The sequence below is a fragment of the Macaca thibetana genome, chromosome 2 (genome assembly GCF_024542745.1).
Source record: "Macaca thibetana thibetana isolate TM-01 chromosome 2, ASM2454274v1, whole genome shotgun sequence".
Lineage (NCBI taxonomy): Eukaryota > Metazoa > Chordata > Mammalia > Primates > Cercopithecidae > Macaca > Macaca thibetana.
In genome coordinates this window covers 59,102,455-59,125,469 of record NC_065579.1, presented here as the reverse complement: position 1 = coordinate 59,125,469, position 23,015 = coordinate 59,102,455, and the positions used below count along the sequence as shown (strand labels likewise).

The window sequence follows — 23,015 nt, the reverse complement described above, 5'->3', positions numbered from 1 at the left end:
ACTGAGAATCAGAGAAGTGTAATAACTTGTCCTGGATAACATAGCTAGCAAGTGGTAACGCCAGAACCAGAAGTCAAGTGTGCTAGTCGAAACAGCTTTCATAGGCTCAAAGCTATGATGCTATGGTTTATCTTTTCACCAGTCTCATGGGGGCAACTGTGAACTAATATAAACATTCTGGAGTATAATTGTAGCTTGAGTTTTTATTTGCAAGAATGAAAGGCAGTTTGTGGAATATGCATGGTAATCTATTTTCTACAAAAGGTATATAACATAGGTTCTGCAGCTATGGAGAGTGATCATTTAATGTTCTCTGGGTGTTAAGAAAGAAAATAGCTACTGCGCCGATGCTTTCCCTTCTTCCTTAGATGTACTCCAGCAGCCTACACCTTGTTGCAGACCTCACTGTACTATTAGTGGAATTATCTCCAAGGTTTCTGTTATAATTGAATCATGTACCCCAAAAAGATATGTTAAAGTCCTAACCCACACAACCTCAGAATGTGAGCTTATTTGGAAATAGGATCACTGCGGATATAATTAGTTAATAGGTAGAGCAGGCCGTTAATCCAATATGACTGGTGTCTTTATCAGAAGACACACAGACACATGGGAGGAGAGCTGAGGTGCTGCAGCCGCAGGCCAAGGAATGCCCAGGGTGGCTGGCAACCGCCAGAAGCTAAGAGGAAGCGAGGAAGAACTCTAAACTTTACCCAGAATGTCAGAGGGAACACGGCCCTGCCAACCTTGAAGTCAAACCTTGATTTTGGATTTCTGGCCTACAGAAACATGCAAGAATAAATTTCTGTTATTTTAAGATACCCAGTTTCTGGTCCTTTGTTGCAGCAACCATAGGGAATGGATACAGTCCCTATTTAGGCAGTGATGGGTGAACCAATACTTTGAGTGGGAAGGTAACTCAGGCAAGGTGAAGGACTGAGTGGGAACATGAATGTTTTCCCATATATAAGGTGGAATATAGTTTTCTATTAACATCCTTACAGTTCCCTGGGGTGGGAGAGAAGAAGGGAGAAGGAGAAAGTAGGTCATCAAAGTTTATTTGTTCATATCTCTATAAATGTTTGCTTTTCCGTTTCCACAGGGCCCTCTATTCCTACCGAAAGTTTGTCTCAGAGTGGGGAGTAAGCAGCCTTAAAAATACATGCAGGTCTGTTTCACCTTCTTAGTTTCGCTTCCTAGAGAGAATTTAAATCATGTGTGCAAAAGCATAATAAAACCACTTTTGAACTCTTTGAGAATGTCCATTTTCCCTAGACTAAATTTTAGAAAATACATGCTAAGTGTTGAAGCATGAGTACACAGCTCTTTGCACAGTTGTCTTCACTAATACAATTACACTGTCACTTATTTGGTAATCAGCAGATATTATGCCAGGGCAGAGGAGGACCCCAAATTTGTCCAGTAATCTTTGCTGAGCTTTGCTTAATTCTGTATTCATGCGGGGGAAGTAGTGGCTGTTGTGGCTGAAATCTATAGTGAAATGGGGAAGTATTACCTCCCCACTGTCCATAGATGTTATAGCTTCCCTTATTACCACTGTCTTTGGCTACAGAAGGTGATGGAAAGGGACAGGTCAGCACAGCCATTGTGTTTCTCAAGGATAGCAGATGAAGCACTTTTCTGAATACCCAGATAACAGGGTTCCTGGGCACACAGGAGAGACGCTGACTAAATGTGTTCAGATAAGAAAGCTTTGGGGTATTTATCCCAAAGTCTTCTTGTTTCATCATTTCTTGCATCCAGAGTTAATAAAATAAACAGCAAACATAAATGCATGTGTGTGGGGGGACAGTTTTCTGTCAAGTTACTTCCTACAACAGATTAGCACAAATGGCAGTCAGAAGCCATGAAATTGTTACTTTTTTATGCACAAATATTTCATGAACATCCCCTCCTCTGCTCAACCCTTTGGTAATTCATTGTGATCAATGACTAGTCACTGATCTAGTCATTGACTAGACTAATTTTTGAAGTGCCAGAAGTGAACTTGCCGGCATTTATTTTCAAGCCACTATAAATCATTGCTTTACCAACAGTTGATTTTTTTTTGACAACCTTTTGGTCAGATGTCATATAATTTTATTTTTCCTTCTCTGGTGCAAAACGATATCTTTTTAAAAATAAACAAATAATTATGGCAAATGCAATACCTCCAGCCTTTCTTCTTGATGATGCTCCCCAGAATCACTTCAGCCCTGGAGAGGGAAACAGATAATGTCTTAGGATGCAGTGTCCTGGAAAAGCAAGAGTCAATCCAGAACACAAGAACCATTCCTTGTTTGAACTCTCAGTGCCTACATATCCCGAAAATAGAAGCCGCTCTCGGCTGGTAGCACAGTTTCCGCTGTTTCTGCTTGTGCCTGCAGAATCCTGCTCCGGAGCATTCCAGAAGCACCTGCCAAATCCTGACACGCTGGCAGGAGACCGCCTGCAGTCCTGATACTAAGCAGCAGCAGTCATTTTGCAGTTTGGTGTTTTTGAACCAATGATCCCATATATAAATGTCTTGCTTGGTAGTGTCCAAAGGAGGTCAAAGTTTTCCTTCTAATTGCTATGAAGCAATTCAATTGTGACCATGGAGAACAATGAGACCTCACATTGCTTAGATAGAAACTATTGGCTCTCAGGTATAAATTAAAACCGATGTTGTGGGTTTAGATGTTCCACATAGAGAACACTCACGTACGGAACATCCTTGGTTCCAGTGACCAACTTTGTCATAGGAGCAAAACAGAGGAAGACATAACGAAGTGTCCTTCCTGCCCCTAAGGCTGAGTTGCAGAGGCATACTGAAGGCATCCACTGTCCTCTCCTCTTCCACCTACCCAGGCTGGGACCCGAGATTGAGTAGACAAATGTTCTATGTCCCTCCCAGTATGACCAACATTGTCAGAAGCAGCTGGGCTCTCAGAGGCTTAGTGAATGGGAAATCAGTGGAATTAGCACCTTGCCCATTAGGATGCTGTGGACAGGAGTCATGGCTAATCATTATTGGTTTTAACTGAAAGTTCTGTCTTTGTTAGAGTGTATAGCTTGCAATAAGCTATGATGCAGGTTAGCTGTGGAGTATGCCCCAAAGAGACAAGCATTGAGTCTTGCATTGGTGTGTTGCTTTTGCTTCTCCCGATCTCTCTGTTACCTTTTACAACCTTGCATTTCACAGTGGAAACCTATCTCAATTATAGACTGACAATCAATAATTAATCAGAGCGATTATCCTCACAGGAGTAATACAAACAGGACTCTAACAGACTTGCTACTTACTTCTCCCTTTTTCTACCTTAGTGCCATTTGGTACTAAGCAGGATTCCACAAGAAGAAAACAATGGAAAGGGGTAGAAGGCAGAAAGGAGCAAGACCCTATAACCTTTACCTTCTCTCCTTGGATTCAACAGAAAGCGTCAAGAATGTGAGCTATGAACCTCCTTGATGGTCCTTAAACATATACATGTCTTGAAAAGGAGGAAACTCATGCAAAGAAAATGCACTGGGACCATCCACTGATCATCCTGATTCAGCAAGTCCAGCAATTGGATTGTAATTCTCACCTGGAAGGAGGTGAATTAGGCCTGCAGGTGATTATACCTCACAGTCCAGTTAGAAAATTGCAGAGCTGTTCAAACAGCTGGGCAGCTATTTAGTTTCCTTGGTTCTGAGACCTGGACATCCATCTTCCCAGTAGGAGGCCAGGGAGTCCCAGATCTATTCTGAACTGTGCTGGTTAGGCTGGAACCTGGACGGCATGAAACTTCAGGCCTGGCCTGGCCCATTTCCTATGTGTTCTAGTTTAACAAGCCCTGTCTTAGGGCTCCAAATCTGCCTTGGGTTCAAAGGAAGGTTGCAGTTGGATGTGACTCCTTTCACAAAAGAAGCGAGGTATCTCTACAACCCTTCCTGTCCTCAGAATGGGCTCTGAGATCCCCTCTTACAAAAGATAACAGATTCTTTGTCATCTTGGGGGATCCTGACTTTGACGTCTGATCTTCCTGTAATGCTAGTGTAGGGACAGGGAGGTAAACAGGAGAAGCTTCTGCTTCCCTGCGAGGAGGATGTCCCAGTTCCTCAGGGGCTGAAGAACTATGAGATACGGTTATGAAATAATGACACTAACTTTTGAGCAACCATTTTGGAACCTGTTCATTCATTTGGTCACTAATGTATTCAACTAATATTTCTCAGTCTCCACTGCCACCACTCTGGCACCAGACTCTGCTGTCCCTCACATAGACATGGCAATTGCTTCCTGGTCATATACCTCTTCAGCCCATTCTTCATACAGAGACCAGAAGCAGGAAGGTTTGGGTGAGCAGAGAGTTCCAGAGACAGTCAGTATCCCCAATTCTAGTAATGGTGGTAGAGGGCAGAGCAGAGCCATCAACACGTGGAGAAAGGACAGAACCTTTTCACCAACATGTTGGAAATGGTTTGATTCTTTTGGTGCTACAGATGCCATTTGAGTGACACAAACAGGTACTGACTTACTTTCCAGCAGCATAGACTTCAGCAGTATCAAAGAGGTTAACACCACTTTCATAGGCGATTGTCATCAGCCGTTCAGCAACCTGCAAGGGGATGGGAAGGTCAGTCAGAAAAGCCAAGTGCTTTCCAAACCTGGAAGCAACTTCAAGTCCTCTACTGATCTTTAGGAACACTGACCTCTCACTAACCACTCCTTATTTTTCTTAGTTTTAGTGAAGAGAGGGAAAGAAAGAAGGCTCAGCCAGTATCCATAGGACTGAAGTATTCTTTCCTTCAGACATAGGGCACTGAGGAGTTACGTGAAGGCTGGGATTTAGCCTGACCAAAGTGGATAGATTTGTGTTTCTCACTCTTCTGGGAAGAGCTGGTTTGACAACATTCTTTATGGCATCTTAATCTTTCTGACAGAGGGGGGCCATTTGTATCACTGGTGACTCCATTCCTCAACTCTTTTCTCCAAGCCAGTAAGTTTTGGCAGCTAGGTGACTCCTGACCTGAAGGCTTGTGACTTTTTTCTTGATGCTGAGACAGAGCTGTGACTGTTATAAAGTTCCTGCCACCCACAGTTCAGCAAAATCTCAGGCACCATCGTAGAGCAGCCATTGAATCAACACAGAGAGGGGGCAGCGTGCCTTTGACTCACCAGGAACCCAGTTCCTCACTGTTCTGCCTGCAAACAGACCTCAAATCTCCTTGTTCCTTGCTTTGTGCTGCTGAACGCAAGCAGTGAGTATGACAGAAGAGTAGAGAATAGCTATACACAGCTTAAGGAATAGCCAGACAGGGATAGCCATAAACAACAGTGGAGAGGGGGCCATTTTTTCATTTTGCCAATTGACTTACTAGTCATTTGGAAAATTACACACCTCGCAAATAATTATAATTGATTTTTTCATTATGTTTTAATGGCAGGCTGAAGTTGCTTCATCAGCATTTCCAAAATGAACTATTTTTCTGTTTGCTTTAAAAATTAGCCTACCAAGAAAAATGTTAAGTTAGCAAAATGGAGTCCATCCAGATTCTTTAGCATAATAGTATGCTATTAATGCTTTTAATTTACTACCATTAAAACATTTATCTTGTATTCCTATAATTTTTAAATTATATCCTAACTGGAGATTAAAAGTTAAGACAAGTTTTCCCCATTATGACTGTCCTATTTTTAAACATTATTGTGCATGTATTTTATATTAGCCTGTGTTATGTCATATGACATACTGGTATATTATTATTGGAAAATGTACACAAATCTTATCTAGAGAGTTTTTTTTTAAGATAAGATGGAGAATTCTGCATGGAGACTTAAACTAAACGATGACAGAGATGTTTCCCAATCATTGGACTTGAAGGCCTGAATGTGAAATAATGAAAAACATCACCAACTAAGTCTGAAGAGTGGTTTCTGGCCTTGAGGGTGCTACTTACTAGATAGATAAATCTGGGCAAACCATCTGACCTCTCTGTAGATTCAGCCTCCTCGTTTGCAAAATGGGGATGATTTTGTTCAGCTATCTCCTCCTCCTGCATGAAGCCCAGAGGCTCAGGCAAAGCTGACCTCACCTCCCTCTAGCAGGGGCCTGGGGGCCTACGAGAGTTACTCAGGAAGGGTCATGTGACACACCCTGGCCAATGAGATATGAGGAGAAGTTTGCTGGGGACTTCTGGGAACATTTTTATTTGTTCCTACTGAGTTTCTAGGAGCAACACCCTTACCCTGGAATTACAGTTCTAATTGAAGCCTGGGATTCCGGCAGCTGTCTTTCTGCCTGAAGAAGCAGTTGATACACAAAGCCCCTCGGGCCAAGAGACTCGCTGGGAAGCAGATTGGGAGTCACTGACAGAGGCAGCCCTGAAGCTTGCTCTTTGTCTGCACTTCTAGCTTAAAAGTCAAAATAATTTTTCTTTTATGGGTTAACCTGATTTGAGTTGGGTTTTTGATACCTACAGTTAAGGGCACCTTAACTACCTTACAGATAAAAAAAAAAAATCAAAACTCTGAAAATTAAGTGCTGTAAGATGCTAATCTGCTCTCATCATTATTTTAAAGAAATAATTATTCATATCAGTAACACCTATCTTTATTTTATGATGAAGCCAAAGCATCTTTGAGAGGCACCTTACAGAGTTTGGTGTTTGTATCCTTTTGATAATATCCCTGCCAAATGGTAATTCAGTAAATGAACTCTCCCAGTGATGGGGACATCCCCACCTCCTGAGACAGTGTTGACAATGATGTAATTGTCAACAACTAACTCAGCACACTGTAGTATGGCCAGCCCTAGTATTCCATATTTGCATGTACTTTGTGTTGAGATTATTTGAAGCCAGAGAGAAAGCAGAAAAATTGAGGTAGGTCAACTCATTGCTATTGATCCGCATTTTTGCTACATGGAAAGCACTGAGCTCAAAGAATTCTATGATGGGTGAAACTGACTCTGGCTGTGTCTCCCTTCTTCTCTTTGCTGGTATTCTCTCTTCAAGGACCCACGGAAAGCCACACATGCTCTCTGGAAGTACAATAGCTATTTACCTGGTCTGCATCTGAGGTGAGCGCTTCAGCAGCCATTCATGACAGCTTTATTGTAGTTTTTAGACTTGAAATTTTGAAATTATTCATCTCAGAGGTCAGCCCTGCACACTACAACCTGGGCAAGCTTGGCTCATTGCAGCAGAGAGCAGACACTGTGAAGAGGAGAGTGAAGACTAGGGGGAAATAATGCACTTTGGCCCCTCTGCTCAGAAAGGGTACATATTTTTGTCTTTTTCTCTTCCAAGCACCATCCAGTCAGTAGTAGGTAATACATGTGCTGGATACAGAGGATTATTAACTGTAGGCCTCCCTCCCTGCTTGCCACCTATTTTGTATGAGACTTCAAGTCCATAGCTTGTGCTCTGCTTTCTGTGGCTTTGCCTTTGTGCCTCTTCCATACACCCCTTCCTGGTACCAGTCAGAGAGAACCCTGTAGTAGACTCTGTGCCCTCAGGTTCTCCTTTGGAACTGAAGGACTTATTCCCTGAGTTGCTGTGAATGCTGCCATCAAATGGCCTTCCTCCGTCAGCCCTCTCTGGAAATTGCACTTGGCTAGAGAGAGTCACCTAGCCCAAGGTCAGACCTGCTTCCTGATCAGCCTCTGGTCCAATGACTGGTCAGTAAAAGGACATAAAGGCCCAATCCTTTATGTTGTGCCAGACTGAGACAACTCTGCAGAACCATCTCAGCTTCGGAGATCCCCATGGAGTTGGCTGAGGTCATTGTTGAGGCTGCATCATGACCCAAGTTCTCTGTCTGCCCAGTGCTGCTTTCTTCCCTGCCCTGTGCTGATCCTGAGAACACTTCCTAATAACTGTCCTGCAGGCTACTCTCTAGCTTAAAGTCTGCATCCCAGGGGAGCCTCCATGAGGCAAGCCCTCTAAGGTGACATGTGCCCAATACAGGGAACAGGCATTAGGACAGACAAGAATAGACAGTTAAGACTTCTCTCTCAGATCTGCTAAATAACACTGGTGATTTTGGGAGCTGTGGAGAAAAGCCTCCGTTTCCCAAGTGTCTCATTAGAAATGATGGTAAGCACTACCTTTGTAAAGGGCTTATTCTGGGCCAGGTACCCCACTAAGCCCTTTACAGGCATCATCTCGTTAATCTTAACCACCATCCTGCTGAACAGAGGGTATGAGCATTTTATTGATGTGGCCGCTGTTAATACACATAAATGTTAGTAAACCAGGTCGGTCAATGGTAGAGTGTGACTGGATCCCGCTCAGATACACTATCCCTGACTCTTCTTGCAAGTAGACAAGGAGGGATCAGAGGGACTCAGGGCATTGCCCTCAGGGGAGTTCTTGGTGCTCAATGCCTGCATACCTCACTTGTGTCATGAAGGTATTCCTTAAAGGAAACAATAAAAATGTCACTTTGGTAAGTACTGTTTTGACTGTGTAAATGATCATCTAAAGGAATTTTATGGTAAATATAATTACCATAGTTGCCATTTATTGAGTGTCTGCTACTTGCTAGTCAGAGGACTATATAAACATCTGACAAGCATGATGTGTTAATCCTTTTAACAGACCGTGAAGGTTAGCATTAGCATCTCATTTTATATAGGATGGACGGAGGCTCAGAGAGGTTAGATTAAGTTGCCCAAGGCAGGTGACCAACTGTTCAGTTTTCCTAGGACTGAGAGGGTTTCTGCAACGTGGGCTTTCAATACTATAATTGAGAAACTTCTGTGCAAATTGAGACAAGTTAGTCATCCTAGTTGCAGCTAAAAATAAACAAATAAATGAAGCAAAATCACATCACAGCAATACAATCTTTTCATAAAGTGACTAATGTTTATTCCAAATTGTTTCGTTCTCTAACTGCTCAACCTGCATGTATAGTATACAGCTTCAAGGGCTATTAATGGTCTAAATGGAAAAAATACAACAGGCAAAATAAAATCAACAATAATCTCTGAGGCAATTTAACCATTTCCTGTGATTTAAACCTTATCCCTGTAGAATGTCAGTCCCAGGAAGAGGACTCCCGCTATACAGCTCTCTCTGCATTTTCTTTCATCAGCATAATACAGGCCAAAGGTAACTTACCTCATCTGAAATTTGACCTCCAAATGTCACCCATGTTCCTAGAAAAGAATAAATATTTGCCTATTATTCATCATTGTTTTTCTAATATTGTGCATAATAAGGGAATTTCTTACCTTGGGACTACCTCAGTAGGTTGTATGGGTAGTTCACAAAGGTACCTGGATGAGGGGCACATGTGGGCCGTGGCCTAGTTTGTCTTCTTCTCACTAAGTATTCCAGAAGGGGTCTGCATCCCTCTGGAGAAAGGGGTGCCGTTTCTTTACTGAAAGCTACCGTACACGCTATTGGCAGCCCTATCCTAGAAGATGCTTTCTCTTCTGCTATAGGACTATGGATGCTAGTGTACAAGACATAGTCTTGCTCCCACTGAGCTAAGAAGCCACATGTTCTGAAAGTGAAGATAAGACCTTGGGTTATGGTTATGGTTCTCCCCTTCTTCACCTCCAAATAGTGGCTGTATTTTTATTCATTATTACTTTTCAAAAGAAACCCTCTTAGAGGTCTTTCCAGTGCCCACTTACAAGACTCAGGAGGTGACACTTAACGTGCCTCTTCTGTCAAGACCTGCCATTCCAGAATGGAAATCTCCATTGGTTTGGGTGAGAGTGGAGAGAGCAGCAGGAGTAAGCTTTGGGAAGGCAAGGGAAGAAATGCACACTCGGTAGCCAAAGACGTTTGAAACTTTGTAAAGCAGAAGGGAAGCTGAAGTGGAGTGAGCACTTGCTATGCTGGTCTCCAGTCACCTCATTTATTCATCCCATCCTTTATGGATAGATCCTCCTAAAAGGAGGATTTATTCCCTTCCCTTCCCTTCCCTTCATAAAGGAGGGAATGAATTCTTCTGATTCCTAATTACATGCCACGTAAAAGCATTGCACTCACGTGTGAGGAACAGTGAGATGATTGGCCCAGTTCCTGTCTCCCAGGAGCTCACGGTTTATAAGACCATTTGACAAATGCTATGACTGAGGCGAACACAAGGCAGAAAAAAGGGAGGGCTCTATTTAGATTGGAGGGTGGTGGCATTGAAGGAAGACTTCCTAGAAGAGGTGACAGCTAGGTCGAGTCTCACAGGAGTTAACTGAACGAAGAAGAAATGGACAGACGTTCTAGGGAGAGGCAAGAGCATAGGCCAGGAAAGGAGGTGGGAAACTCCAGAGAGTACTTATGAGCAGGGGTCTACACCATCAGGCCATGAGATGAAACATGGGAGCACAGGAAGGGATAGCAGGAGTGAGAGCAGTAGGGCCTGGGCACAAGTGATATTTGGGAGGGATACAAAGAAATGTGGTTGAAAATGCATATTTTGCATTTCATAATAACAGTCCTGGTTACCATTTATGGAACACTTTCCAAATGCCAGACAGTATACTAAGAAGCTTACCAGATCACTTTATCCTTATTTCCAGATGAGGAATCGAAAATTAACCAACTTGATAAGTGAAATACCCAGGATTCCCCAAACATGTCTGGCTTCAAGAAGGGTATCCTTTTCAGCACACCACCCTGCCTTATTAGACCATTTCCAAATTAATTATGGCTCTTGGATTTCATACTTCATAGAAATACGTTGATATAATTGTGCCTTTTCTCTTACTTCTCAGGGACTAAAATAAAAGTAGGGTATAGATTGTTTTACTTTTATACTCTACGTATCCAGAGGTTGCAGATGGGCAGCCCACAGGGTGCCTTGTTTTGCTTGATTAGAATGGTGTTGATCCACTTGGTATTTTAATAAACTTTGAATAAGTTGCCAACATTTAAACAATTAGAAGATTTTTCTTGAAATGTTTTGATTTCCAGCTGCCTTTGACAGTGAAGGGTTGATGTCCTCACCAGGTAGACAGCCCCTAAATCAGAGGACTCTGCCGTCTCAGTTAGTTAAAGCCTCCACATCTTCCTATTGTATTCCCAGCACTGAAATCAGAGAGTAGTAGCTTTTTACCACTATGTGTTTACTGATATTTTTCTTACTGTAAAAAGAAGAGGAAAATGAACTTGTACATCTCCTAAAAAACAATTATTATAAGAAAAAAATAGGAGCATACCTTTTTTTTTGGGGGGGGAGTGGATGGGAAGAGTATCCAACCAAAGAATGTTTGCAAAGAAAAATTACATCTTAAGGCACCATAAAAAAATATGTCGGCCTTGACTGCTACACAGAAAAGATGGGTGTTGGAAAATTTAATGGACTGAAGAAATGCCAGCATTTGTTTTTGAACGAGAATAAGTGAGCTGCTGTGAAATACAGTTCTTTATTAAGTGAAAAAATTGCCTGGGCATCAAAACCTTTTTACAGACAGCACAGTTTATAAGAGTCTCTTTTGAATGCTGCAGAAATTATGTGTCTAACGAGCAACTTTGTAGCTTGGTAGGTTAAAAATAAGATTGAGAACTGTCAGGACAAGTTAATTTATGGATGGCATTTTCTCTTGCGGCAAATGAGAACACAGATATAAAGAATAGCACACTGTTAACTATATTTATTTGTGGTGTGGTGAGAATTCTGAATGGGTCAAGGAACTTCAGAATTAGGAGCCCATGAAAGGCAAAACATCAGGAAATGGCTGACTCTATGTTATGAAAAAGGTCTCAGACCATTTGGATGTAGAATGCATTGGTCAAAGTCACCAAGTGTTACTACAGATGGAGCTCTCAGGATGGGTGGAGTTAATGTCAGGCCTGTCAAGCAACAGCCCATAGGTGGCACTATTTTGTAGGGACACTATCCCTAAGTCCATTAATTTCCTCATTCATCAGAAATTCCTTTGGGCACAAAGCTAAAATGGGAGAAGCCATGGATTCAGTAACTAATACCACAAATTGGCTATTCTTCTATGTCTTTGAGCAAAATCAGGTCAACATTTGCTTAATGAATTTGCTGGCTTACTTGCACTGTGGTGCAGAAGAGATTTTTTTAACTGTTAATGTAATCACAGGGGATAGCCCTATCTCTGCTTAGCAGTGGCTGACTCTACCACTTATCTGTATCTTTTGACAATTTTTCTATAGGTACAGTCACAAGTATTGCACAAATGTTTCATTTGTGAGCTTCTCTCAGTCCTGATAAAGTTAACTTTTTGGCAAGTTCATTTGTAAAGGAATAATTTCATCTACTTTCCTACGTTGTGATCAGTTTCCAGAAATGAAGATGATACCCTAAAATTTATTCTCTAAAACTATGCCATTGAAAACCAAATTCTAAAAATGTTCTCAGACTTCAAACTTTATGAAAATAGACTAACATTATTTAGCTTACCTTTCTTATTTTTTGATAGTACCTATGTTGGGCTGTGATTTGACATTATCAAACTGTAGTACAAAAATGGTACTGAAGTCTATTTGAAGTCTAAGTAGAACAATGCTGAAAGCCAGGATTGTACACACATATTGGAGGAGGTGATTCTAGATATAAGAACCATTTACAGTAATTCCATCCATGTCAGGAAGAGCCTACGTTTAGGAGTAGTTCAACTCCAAAATTAATCTGAGAAAACTACCAACCACCCTCCTGGCTTAAGTGTTTAAGGCTGCATTCTGCGCATCGCAGTGAAAAATACAGGGCACGAATCATGTTTTGGTACAGAAAAAAAGATGTGAGGTTTCTGATTCGAAGTCAAAGCAGTAATGAATTATGAAATAAAAATATAGCAATAATTAAATGTTTCCTTTTTCAATTAGTTTTAAAAATTTAATATAAAATAGCATATGAATATCATATAAATTTACATTGTTACATACCTATACCATAACTTAATAAGAATAAAGTGTTTGCTTCCATTTCTAGGAGTTTGTCATTTTTTTTTTTTTTTTTTTTTTTTTTTGAGACGGAGTCTTGCTCTGTCGCCCAGGCTGGAGTGCAGTGGCCAGATCTCAGCTCACTGCAAGCTCCACCTCCCAGGTTTATGCTATTCTCCTGCCTCAGCCTCCCGAGTAGCTGGGACTACAGGCGCCCGCCACCTCGCCCAGCTAGCTTTTTGTATTTTTCAGTAGAGACGGGGTTTCACCGTGTTAGGCAGGATGGTCTCGATCTCCTGACCTCGTGATCCACCTGTCTCGGCCTCCCAAAGTGCTGAGATTACAGGCTTGAGCCACCGCGCCCGGCCGGAGTTTGTCATTCTTACATTCAGGTTATTTTGTTCATGATGACTACTTCCTTGGCTCTTTTGACATTTGCTACTCATTTGTTTTCTAGCTATTTGTTTATAGAGTTTGTATCTTTTACTAGAGAGTAAGCTCTCCGAGGGCTACAGTTTTATTTCATTCTTCTTTGCATCTCCACAGCCCTAGAATAGAAGTGGGTTCTTAGTACACGGTCAGTAAATGTTGGTTAAATTGAATTACATTGCCTTTTTGACTGCTATTAATCTTTAAAATTTTGGGATAATTTCCTACCAAACAAACATCTTTATTATGACTTATACAAAAATGAATAATGCTCATCAATAATCTTTAGTTCTTCTAGTCTCTAGATGATTTAAAAGTTTCTCCCTATCCCCAGGTACCCACCCAGCTATGCCCCTCTGTGGAAAAAGGCCAAGGGAAACTGTTTCTCCTTGGCTGAAATGCCTCCAGCAAGGGAATGGGTAGGTGGTCCAGTGCAGGTGGGGTCTACCGACTGCCCCTGAGGAGGAGTTGCCTCTCACAGACAGGACACATCCCCATCCAGCCTTCTAGACAGAAGAACTCTGTTTCTATGATTTTATTTTCTACTATGCTCCACTCCAGAAGAACTAAGGTGACTTGTTAGTTAATATGATTCTCAAAAACCCTCTGTGACAGTTTTCTTAACCATATATCTGCCTCTAATGAGAACATGCTTTCCTGAGACCTAGGATGGCATACAATTATTTCACTGTGTAATCTCAAATTAGCGGGATGTTATTTACAAGATGATTTTACTAAACTGACAATTGTTATTTCTAACCTTTTAAAAGAAGGGGGAGTATAAAGATAACTCTTTGAACTATTTTGTGTCTTCTGATTAAACCCCTTTTATGCACCAAGGAATATTTGCTTTGAAAACCTCTGTTAGGTCCCTTGGAGTACATCTACCATAGCATAGAAAAACGATGGATGAGGCCGGGTGCGGTGGCTCCTACCTGTAATCCCAGCACTTTGGGAGGCCGAGGCGGGCGGATCACGAGGTCAGGAGATCAAGACCATCCTGGCGAACACGGTGAAACCGTGTCTCTACTGAAAATACAAAAAAATTAGCCAGGCGTGGTGGCGGGCGTCTGTAGTCCCAGCTTCTAGGGAGGCTAAGGCAGGAGAATGGCGTTAACCCGGGAGGCGGCTGAGCTTGCAGTGAGCGGAGATCGCGCCACTGCACTCCAGCCTGGGCGACAGAGTAAGACTCCGTCTCAAAAACAACAACAACAACAACAACAAAAAAAAAAACAAAAAGAAAAAAAAAAGAAAAATGATGGACGAAAGGTAGAAAGAAGAAAACTGCCCACCCACACACATCTATCTTGGTTACACCATTATCTTTTGGTGATTATCAGGCTAATTGCTTCCTGCATATTCATTCAAAAAACATGTTTATCATTTAAATGACTGCCTTGTTTTGAGTATAAAGGATATTTAGACATTTAGATGAGATCATTTCGATATCTTACATCACTGTAGTGCAATTATCAAAACCAGGGAATTAACATGGGTACAGTACTAACACAACAGACCTTTTTGGAATTTCATTGTCTTTTTTTCTCTTCCAGGATCTTCTGCAGCATCCAACATTGCATTTAATTGTATTTTTTCTTAACTGACTCCAATCTGTGACAATTCCTCAGTCTGTCTTTCATGATGTAGACACTTTTAAGAGTACTAATCAAGTATTTTGCAGAATGTCCCTTAATTTGGGTCTAAATCATCTTAACATTATAAAGTTGGTGATTTCCTTTTCTATATTGCAGGTTGGTCAGCCTATGGTTTGAATATATTATTATAGTTATCAAGAAGATAATATATGAATGCAATTGTAATATTAATATTAATTATGCCACAGTTAACATTTCCTCACTCTTTCATTCAACAAGTATTTATTGAGTCTACCATGTGCCAGGTATTGTACTTAGTTTATCAGGATGCAACAGTGAGCAAAACTGGTAATTATTTCTCCCATCATGAAACAGATATATGGTAAAGAAAAAGGAATAACAAAAATAAGTTAAATATGTAGTATTTATAAATGTTAATTTTACAAATAAAATGTAAAATAAAATACATAGTGTTTACTGATGAATGTTAGAGAATCAATTTTATAAAGCAGGGATAGAGCATATGAAATGTCTAGGGATCAGTATGGAAATTTTAGATAGGGTGGCCAGATAAGATTCACTAAGAAAGGAGCTTTCAAGAAAAGACCTAAAGAAAGTGAAGGGGTTCACCAGGCGCTTATCTGGAGGGAGAGTGTTCCAATTGTGGGGAGCAGTGAGGTAGGGGCTTGCTCAGCATGAGCAAAAACAAGGAGGAAGCCAGTGTGGCCAGAGAAGAGAAGGCGAGGTTCATGGGGGCCAGATCATGTCATGTCAATCATAGGAAGGACCTAGGAAAGGCTAATGAAGAAGTTTGAATACAGAAGTGACATAATCTGACTTTCTTTTAAAAGGAACACTCTGCTATTGTGCTAAGGATAGACTGCAGAGGCGAGGCTGAAACGTGGGGGACCGGTTAGGAGGCTGTTCCTATAATCCAGGTGAGACATGACAGTGGTTTGGTCCAAGGTGGTGGTAGTGAGGATGATGAGGAGTGGTTGAATTTTGGATAAACTTTGAAGGGGAGGCAATAGTATTTACTGATGTAAAAGGATGTAGGGTGTGAGAGAAGGTGAAACCTCTAGGAGAACACCAAGGTCAGAGCGTGGGAGAATGGAGAGCCAATTCAACACATTTCAATATGGATTTAATAATTTTAAGTTGGTAAACAGAGCATATGTGAACTTCAGCTTAATATAGTCAAGACTGACCAAATGTAGTCATAATTGAGAGATATTTCATCTGTTTTGAGGTGTTAATCTGTTACATAGCTAAATAATTTAAGATAAGAGATTCAAACCCTAGGTCACATTGACATTAAGCAATACACCAGGCAAAATTAACATGTTCAATATCTCAGTTGTATAGAGTAACTCCCAAAGAGGAGTGGAACTGGAGGTGGGAACATTCCTCTAAATTGTATATCCAGCAAGAAATAGGTGTAAGTCCAAAACTAGAGTTGATGCGGAGGAGGGAGTCCTAAGCTTTTGGCCACCACCTGAGATCCTTAAGCTCGAGGTTATTACCCAGGTGAGCACTTTCTCCTCTGAGCTATGGGCTGAGCCTTCCACTGAAAATGTGAACTTCCCCATGCCTTTTTGTCCAAATTCTACTTATTCTTCAGGACCCAGAACTCCAGCTTCAGAGTCCAGTGCTGCTAAGCTGTAGCTTCTTAGCACTTCCCCTGGTGAGTTAAAGTATGTCTTGCTACATCATTAGAATTTTTTAGGTTCTGTTGCATTAACTCTGTGGCTCTGAGAAACCTCCGTCTTGATTTCTTGTTTCCTTATGCACAAAATTAGGAACCTTGAGCTTCCTTCATCTCTACTATTTCATGAGTCTATGGTTTTTCTTCGAAAGGATAGGAAGTCATTCCATTTACTCTTCTCCTACCACTTTGAACTAACTGCTATTACCATATTGACCACATTATATTGTAACTACATAGTTTATTTTTGCCTATGACTTCCTCATTAGACTGCAACTGTCCTGGGATCAGGGACTGAGTTTAAGTTTAATTTAAATTTTAAATTTTAGCCATTGCCCTGGAGCCAGGCACAGGGTAGGTAGGTAATAATTGTTTGTTCAATCAGTAAGCATTCTCACCCTTACTAAGAAAAGTTGTCTCTAACCGGAGAGCATTTGTGGAACGTTGGTTGTTTTCCTCACTACCTTGAACAAGAGGTTTTTCACCACAACTGTGCATTTGAATATCCTGGGGAGATTTAAATGGTACTGCTGACCTGATTCCTCACCAGACCCCAATTAAATCAGAATCTCTGGGAATGGAATCCTGGCATCAGTATTTTTAAAAGATCCTCAGATAATTCTAATCGCAGTCAGGGTTGAGAAGCACAGTTTAGATTCTTCTCATACTAGTAGCATCTCATCCTTTTCCTTTGTGTTTTGTTTTTGTTTCAGAGAAGAGTGTTGCTCTGTCACCCAGGCCAGAGTGCAGTGGTACGATCTCGACTCACTGCAACCTCCGCCTCCCAGGTTCAAGCAATTCTCCTGCTTTAGCCTCCTGAGTAGCTGGGATTACAGGTACATGCCACCATGCCCAGCCAATTTTTGTATTTTTAGTAGAGACGAGGTTTCACCATATTGGCCATATTGGTCTTGAACTACTGACCTTGTGATCTGCCCACCTCAGCCTCCCAAAGTGCTGGTATTACAGACGTGAACCACTGCACCCAGTCCATCCTTTTCTTTACACCCTGACTTGCCTTTCTTCTTCTTTTACTCAAGTTGTGCCATCTCCATTTTCCAGAGGTTAAATGACATGCCCATAGTTTAAATAACTAATAAGTGATGGAGTAGAAGTTGGGATTTAAATCCAGCAGACATGCTCCTGCGCCCTGGCAATCACGAGACGGTATAGAGAGGGCGCTGTTTTTTCAATAAGAGAGGTAAGTTACATAGTTACCTTAACCTTCTTTACTTCATGCAGAATCAAAACAAAACAAACAGAACCAAATTCTTAGAAATCTGGCCTGAGGGGAAGGCCCATGATGGTGCTGGGATGTAAAGACAGGTGATGGAGGTGAAGAATTGGCTTCCTGCCCTTGGCACTCTCTACTAATTGAAGGGCATGGAATGAAGATACCCTCTTGCTGGTGAGGCTTAGAGTGAAGGGCTAAGTAAGTAGGGGGACATCAGGAGGCTTGGGCTGGAGTTCTGACTCCACCACTCTCTAGCAAGATGGGATGGTAATGGTAATAATCACAACTAGTTCACAGGATTTTTAGGAGAATGCAGTGAAATTAATTTCCTAAGTGCTTACCAGCCTCCATCATAGCTTCAGCATTAATTCCCAATCTCAGATCAACAGGTCTTACTCTTCAGGGTGCATTCAAATCCCCCAGAACCCCCACACAGATTCTTATTCTGCAGATATGAGCTGCAATTGGGGCATCTGTATGTTTATCAAGCATCCCATACGATTTGGAGGCAAAACAATGCTCTGAGCAACCCTACTGTGGCCACTAAGATAAACTGCATGAAGACCTGTGTCTGGGTGCCTGGACGTGTTCTTTTTCAAATGACGCAGACAAAGCATTCTTCCTTGTTCTGGCTTGCATCTGTCAGTATTTCGCACAGAGCCTGGCCCTTATTTTTGGATCCAAGCTGCAGCCTGGTCTTTCATTTTTGGCTTCTAGCATGTTGCTAATGAGCATCTGGCCAGAGTTGACAAATGTGATAGCAACTTAGCCTTTTCTTTTTTACTTTCATTACCTTTTCTTGCAAAAACCACCCAGGTCCTCAAGGTGGTGGGGGTGGGATGCTTTCACACCTGCCCTTTACAGAAGAGCTTGAAATAGCAATAAAAGTAGGTAAGGAAATGGTAAAGGCCAGGAGAGGTAAAGGTGGGCCTCCTCATGTAGGTGAAGTGCAAGCAGCATCTCCATTTACAAGTAAAAAATAATATGTGTGTTTGTGTGTGTGTGTGTGTGTAAGGATTAAATATTACTTAGAACCCCTTCCACTATTTAAAGTTGCTGTGCCAGCACTTAATAAAATAGGAATCTACGGCCAAATGAGAAAGACATCCTCAGCCTCCATGATGTAGATCCATCATGCTTTTCTATCTCCTTCGGTGCTAGGTGCTTTACATACATCAGCTCTAATCCCTATCACAACTGCAGGGTCCGAATGATTCCATCTATTTTCCTTACCTGAGGAAATAAGGAAGTGACAGTGAGTGGTAAGAAGTGACTTGCCACAGCTGCTTAGCGGGCGCTCCACAGCCCCATGCTGATTCCTGGTGATGATGCTCGTTTACCTCCCCGCAGCCCCTGTGCTCTGCTCCAGCCAAATGGTATGGCCCGGAGTTTGCTCTAAACGCTTGTAACAGCATCCTGCTTTACAATCTGCCCATGTTCTTCCCTCTGCTGAATGCCTTCCCCACTAACCTTCCTTCCCTATGGTAAGCTTTGTGTTCCCATTGTTTAGCAGAACAACACACACTGGGGCCTGCTGAGGGGTTGGCGGTGAGAGGGAGAGTATCAGGATAAATAGCTAATGCATGTGGTGCTTAATACCTAAGTGATGGGTTGATAGATGTAGCAAACCACCATGGCACACGTTTACATATGTAACAAACCTGCACATCCTGCACATGTATCCCAGAACTAAAAATGAAATTTTTTAAAAAAGCTTTGCACCTCTCTCTGCCCCAAAACTGGCTGTCTAGATGAAGAACTCCATATGTTTGCCTTCACTGCCCTGGACCACCTCCCTGCTCTCAGATTCTCTCAGTCCCACCTAAGATCAGGATTTATCTCAGGTTTTTTGCCATCTGAGGAGCATTGCCTCCAACCTCATGCACAGAGCCATCCTCGACTTTTAGCCCTAAAACCCTTTTAAGAACTCTGGATCAGGGCAGAGAGCTGGGCAACAATGACACGTGATCACTGTTGAAGGGATCCTCGGGCGGGCTGTCTGCAGCTGGGAGGGCAGAGGGAGAGGGGAGTCCAGTCTTTCATTAGGAAAGGCTAGGGGGGTGGGGGGCTGGCTGGCTGAGCCTCCCAGAAAAACCTGTGAGAATTGGAGGCTGACCTTCCAATGCCTGTGCATAGCTTGAGGTTTTGAGGGTTAAACGTCCGGGATTGATTAAAGTTCCTCATGATGCTTATAGAGATGTACAGATATTTGATATTTCTTTCTTTCTCAGATTTAAGATTTATGTATTTCAGTGCCAAGGGATACTGCTAGCTCCATTTTGTTTTAAGATTTGTTTCAGGGCAAATCTGTCTAGAACCATTTTGTTCTGTTTCTCCATTAATCTGATCAGTACAGTTTAAAGACAAGGAAATGACATTGGAAATAGGATGAACGGTGGGGATGTGAAGTTTAGAAGAGGCCGTTCTGTGTAATAAAGCAGACTGCAAGGATTGACATTGCTCTCTAGAGGCTGTGTGGGCAAAACAGGAATGGAATTTCGGTGCACTAAATCTAACCCTAGAAACAATGACCTACTCTCCATACTTGGATGTTAGAATTTATGGTATGTAGTAACTTAAATTAATAACTTAATCTCCTTAAATTTCCTGATGTATGTATGACACCCCCAAACTGATTAAGTTAGCACCTTGAGCCTCATAGGAAAATTTAAAATAAAATAAAGCCAAAAAGTCCTTACATAAATTTTTTCTTCTCTAAGTATTTTAGTTTTTTGACCCACATTATTGAAATAAATATTATTACTTTTATAATCAGAAGCAAAATTTATTTTAAAAATATTCTTGTTACTAGAAAATCTGTTGATGAACAAGAGTTTCCACAAATCACAGCTCTTTCTACGTTTTGAAGATGAAAAAGAGGCACTGTTTACATTTTCTTAATATTTTGTCCTGAATGTCTTGGTCAAAATTCCTCATATTTTCTCCTGCTGACATTTTAAATGTTTAAAATTATTTCTCACAATAAAGTTTCCAGGGCTGTTAAAACCAATAGGCATTACTATGCCTTAGTCATTTTGTTTTTTGAAGAACTCCTGTAGTAAATGTATTGAATAGTTAATGTAGATAAAATAATACAGTCTTAGAATAAAATTAGACACCTTCTGTGTGACACTAGGATTAAATGGCAATTTCTGATTTTTAAAGCAAATTTAAATATTTTCAATATCTTCTTCTAAAATAGGAACTATTATTAAGATTGAAAATTTTATTCTGGTGAAATATTTGTGCAGTGTCTAGAATATAGTATATGTTTAAATATATATTTTTATTTCTTTTTTATTTATCTTTTGGTTTTCCACAGTAAGTTACTATGAATAAGAAGTCTCTGGAAAAGCACTACTGTCAAGAAGTTTGAAAGTCAATGTGACCTCCTTTATACTTTCTTTTATCTGTGAAAAGCTAATGTCAAATCTTTATCTTTGTGCAGGGATATATTTTTTGCTGGTTCAGTGAATTGTTCTCCCCCAAACAGTAATAATTTTGAGTAACTCTGGTTCTATCTGTACATAAAAAACACAGTGTGTGCTGATAGACCTGTCAGAATCTGCTGGGAAATACATTTTAATTGCATGGCAAGGCAAAGAAACTCTCTTAGTGAAAACAAGACAATACGTTGTAAAAAAGAATGAAAAATATATGGCAACAGTCCTTTCAAATTCTTCCTCTTGAGGTATGTGTGAACTTCATGACATTTAGAGTATTAAATATCATTAATAAAAACTCAAAGAGGAATATAAAATGATTCATGTGCTTTCGAATAAGTTTTTAAAATACAGAAAAATTAAAACTGAGGGAATATATAAGGGATAATTTAGCAAAAACCCAAAGATTTAAAAAGTTCCCAACCATATTACACTCAAATTTACCCAGTTTTCATGTTTCTCTGTAGATTTACAGATTTACATATAGGATTAGCTTATTTTACCTGTGCCCGATAGATACCAACTGATTTCAGCTTAAAAAAAACTATAATGTCCTTTTCCTAAAGAAAATTTATAGCTGTACCAAGTGGACAGGATATTTTTGCATCACCCATAGAACTATGCATAGATTCTCTTTTTATGCACTGACTCTTAGTCTATTTCTAAGTCTATTTCTTCCCTTTGCAGTAATTATATGCAGAAATTTAACATGTCAAAGAAGAAAATGGAGCAATAGTAAATCATAAAACTATGTTGGTACATCTTCAATCTTGGGAGATTGCAGTTAGTCCAAATTCTACAGAGTCATTCTCCTTTGAAATGATAGACTATAAATTAATTATGGTTCAGGAAAAGCAAAGAACAGCTCCTAGCAGCCTGGCCTGAAGACAAGTTTCCGTTGTAAGAATGCTGGTATTTCCAGCCAGGCTTTGGCATGGAGGTGATGATGTTATAACCATAGTCCCGATTGTACAGGAATGAAGTGACTCTCCTAACAAGCTGCATGAAAAGTTATCCAGAAATTTAGGTAACTAGAGACATCAAAGAATATAAATGTTATATTTGTATCTCAACAGTATTTTGGATTGTTCTCAAATACACAAGGCCGGCCTTCTTGAGACATTTTCAAGATTACCAACATCTCGGGATGAACTCTGTGTCCCCAGAGACTATATAAAACCTGGCATAGAGGAGGTACTTAAGAAATGTTATATGAATGATTGAATTCAAGAACAGCAGAGGAGAAGTGATGAGCAGAGAAGTAATGTCCAATGAATTCATGTATTACCTGCAGTTGCTTTTTTCTTAATCAATTCATTGCTTGGAAATAAGTTAATCTAAATGAATCCATTCCTGGCCTTTATGTAAATTAGTGGTCTGGGTACTCACCAGCCACCACAACTGAATACACAATGGGAGAACATTTTGGAGGGTGGCTGGGAGGTCAGCATTGATCCAGGGAGTTATGACGGTAGAATAAAGCTTGCATTTGCCATCTTAAAGCACTGATGGCATCCGTTTCTCCTCCTGCTGGCACCAGGGTCCCTGGCTGTGGGAAACGAGGGAAATGTTCCCAGAGGGCTCCTGGAGAGCAAAGTTCTCGTCTGGTGATGCTCCATTTTTCATTATTTTATGATTGGCCCAAATTTCAGGACTGCTTAAGATAAGTGAGTAGAACTTTCTGTTAACTCAGAAAGAGTATACATATCTGGTAAAGACCATGCCATCAAAAGGCCTGTGTGTACACTGCGTGATAGTGTCAAAGTCAGATGGAGATTTTA

General features: G+C 40.9%; 1 protein-coding gene and 1 long non-coding RNA gene across 4 annotated transcripts in view; one reads left to right on the top strand and one right to left on the bottom strand.

Moving 5' to 3' along the window:
* The window catches only part of KCNAB1 (potassium voltage-gated channel subfamily A regulatory beta subunit 1), a 420,994-nt gene that overhangs the window by 76,930 nt on the left and 321,049 nt on the right, over positions 1 to 23,015 (bottom strand). For all 3 annotated transcript variants that reach the window (XM_050779874.1, XM_050779875.1, XM_050779876.1), the window contains exons 3-5: positions 9,091 to 9,128; positions 4,504 to 4,583; positions 2,172 to 2,216 (exon numbers count right to left, since the gene is read on the bottom strand). In XM_050779874.1, the coding sequence (XP_050635831.1) occupies positions 2,172 to 2,216; positions 4,504 to 4,583; positions 9,091 to 9,128 (163 nt within the window). The remainder of the gene's footprint in view (positions 1 to 2,171; positions 2,217 to 4,503; positions 4,584 to 9,090; positions 9,129 to 23,015) is intronic.
* LOC126948300 (uncharacterized) lies at positions 15,639 to 21,388 on the top strand. The gene is made up of 3 exons (XR_007723391.1): positions 15,639 to 15,790; positions 16,474 to 16,536; positions 21,114 to 21,388. It is a non-coding gene; the product is annotated as an uncharacterized LOC126948300 (long non-coding RNA).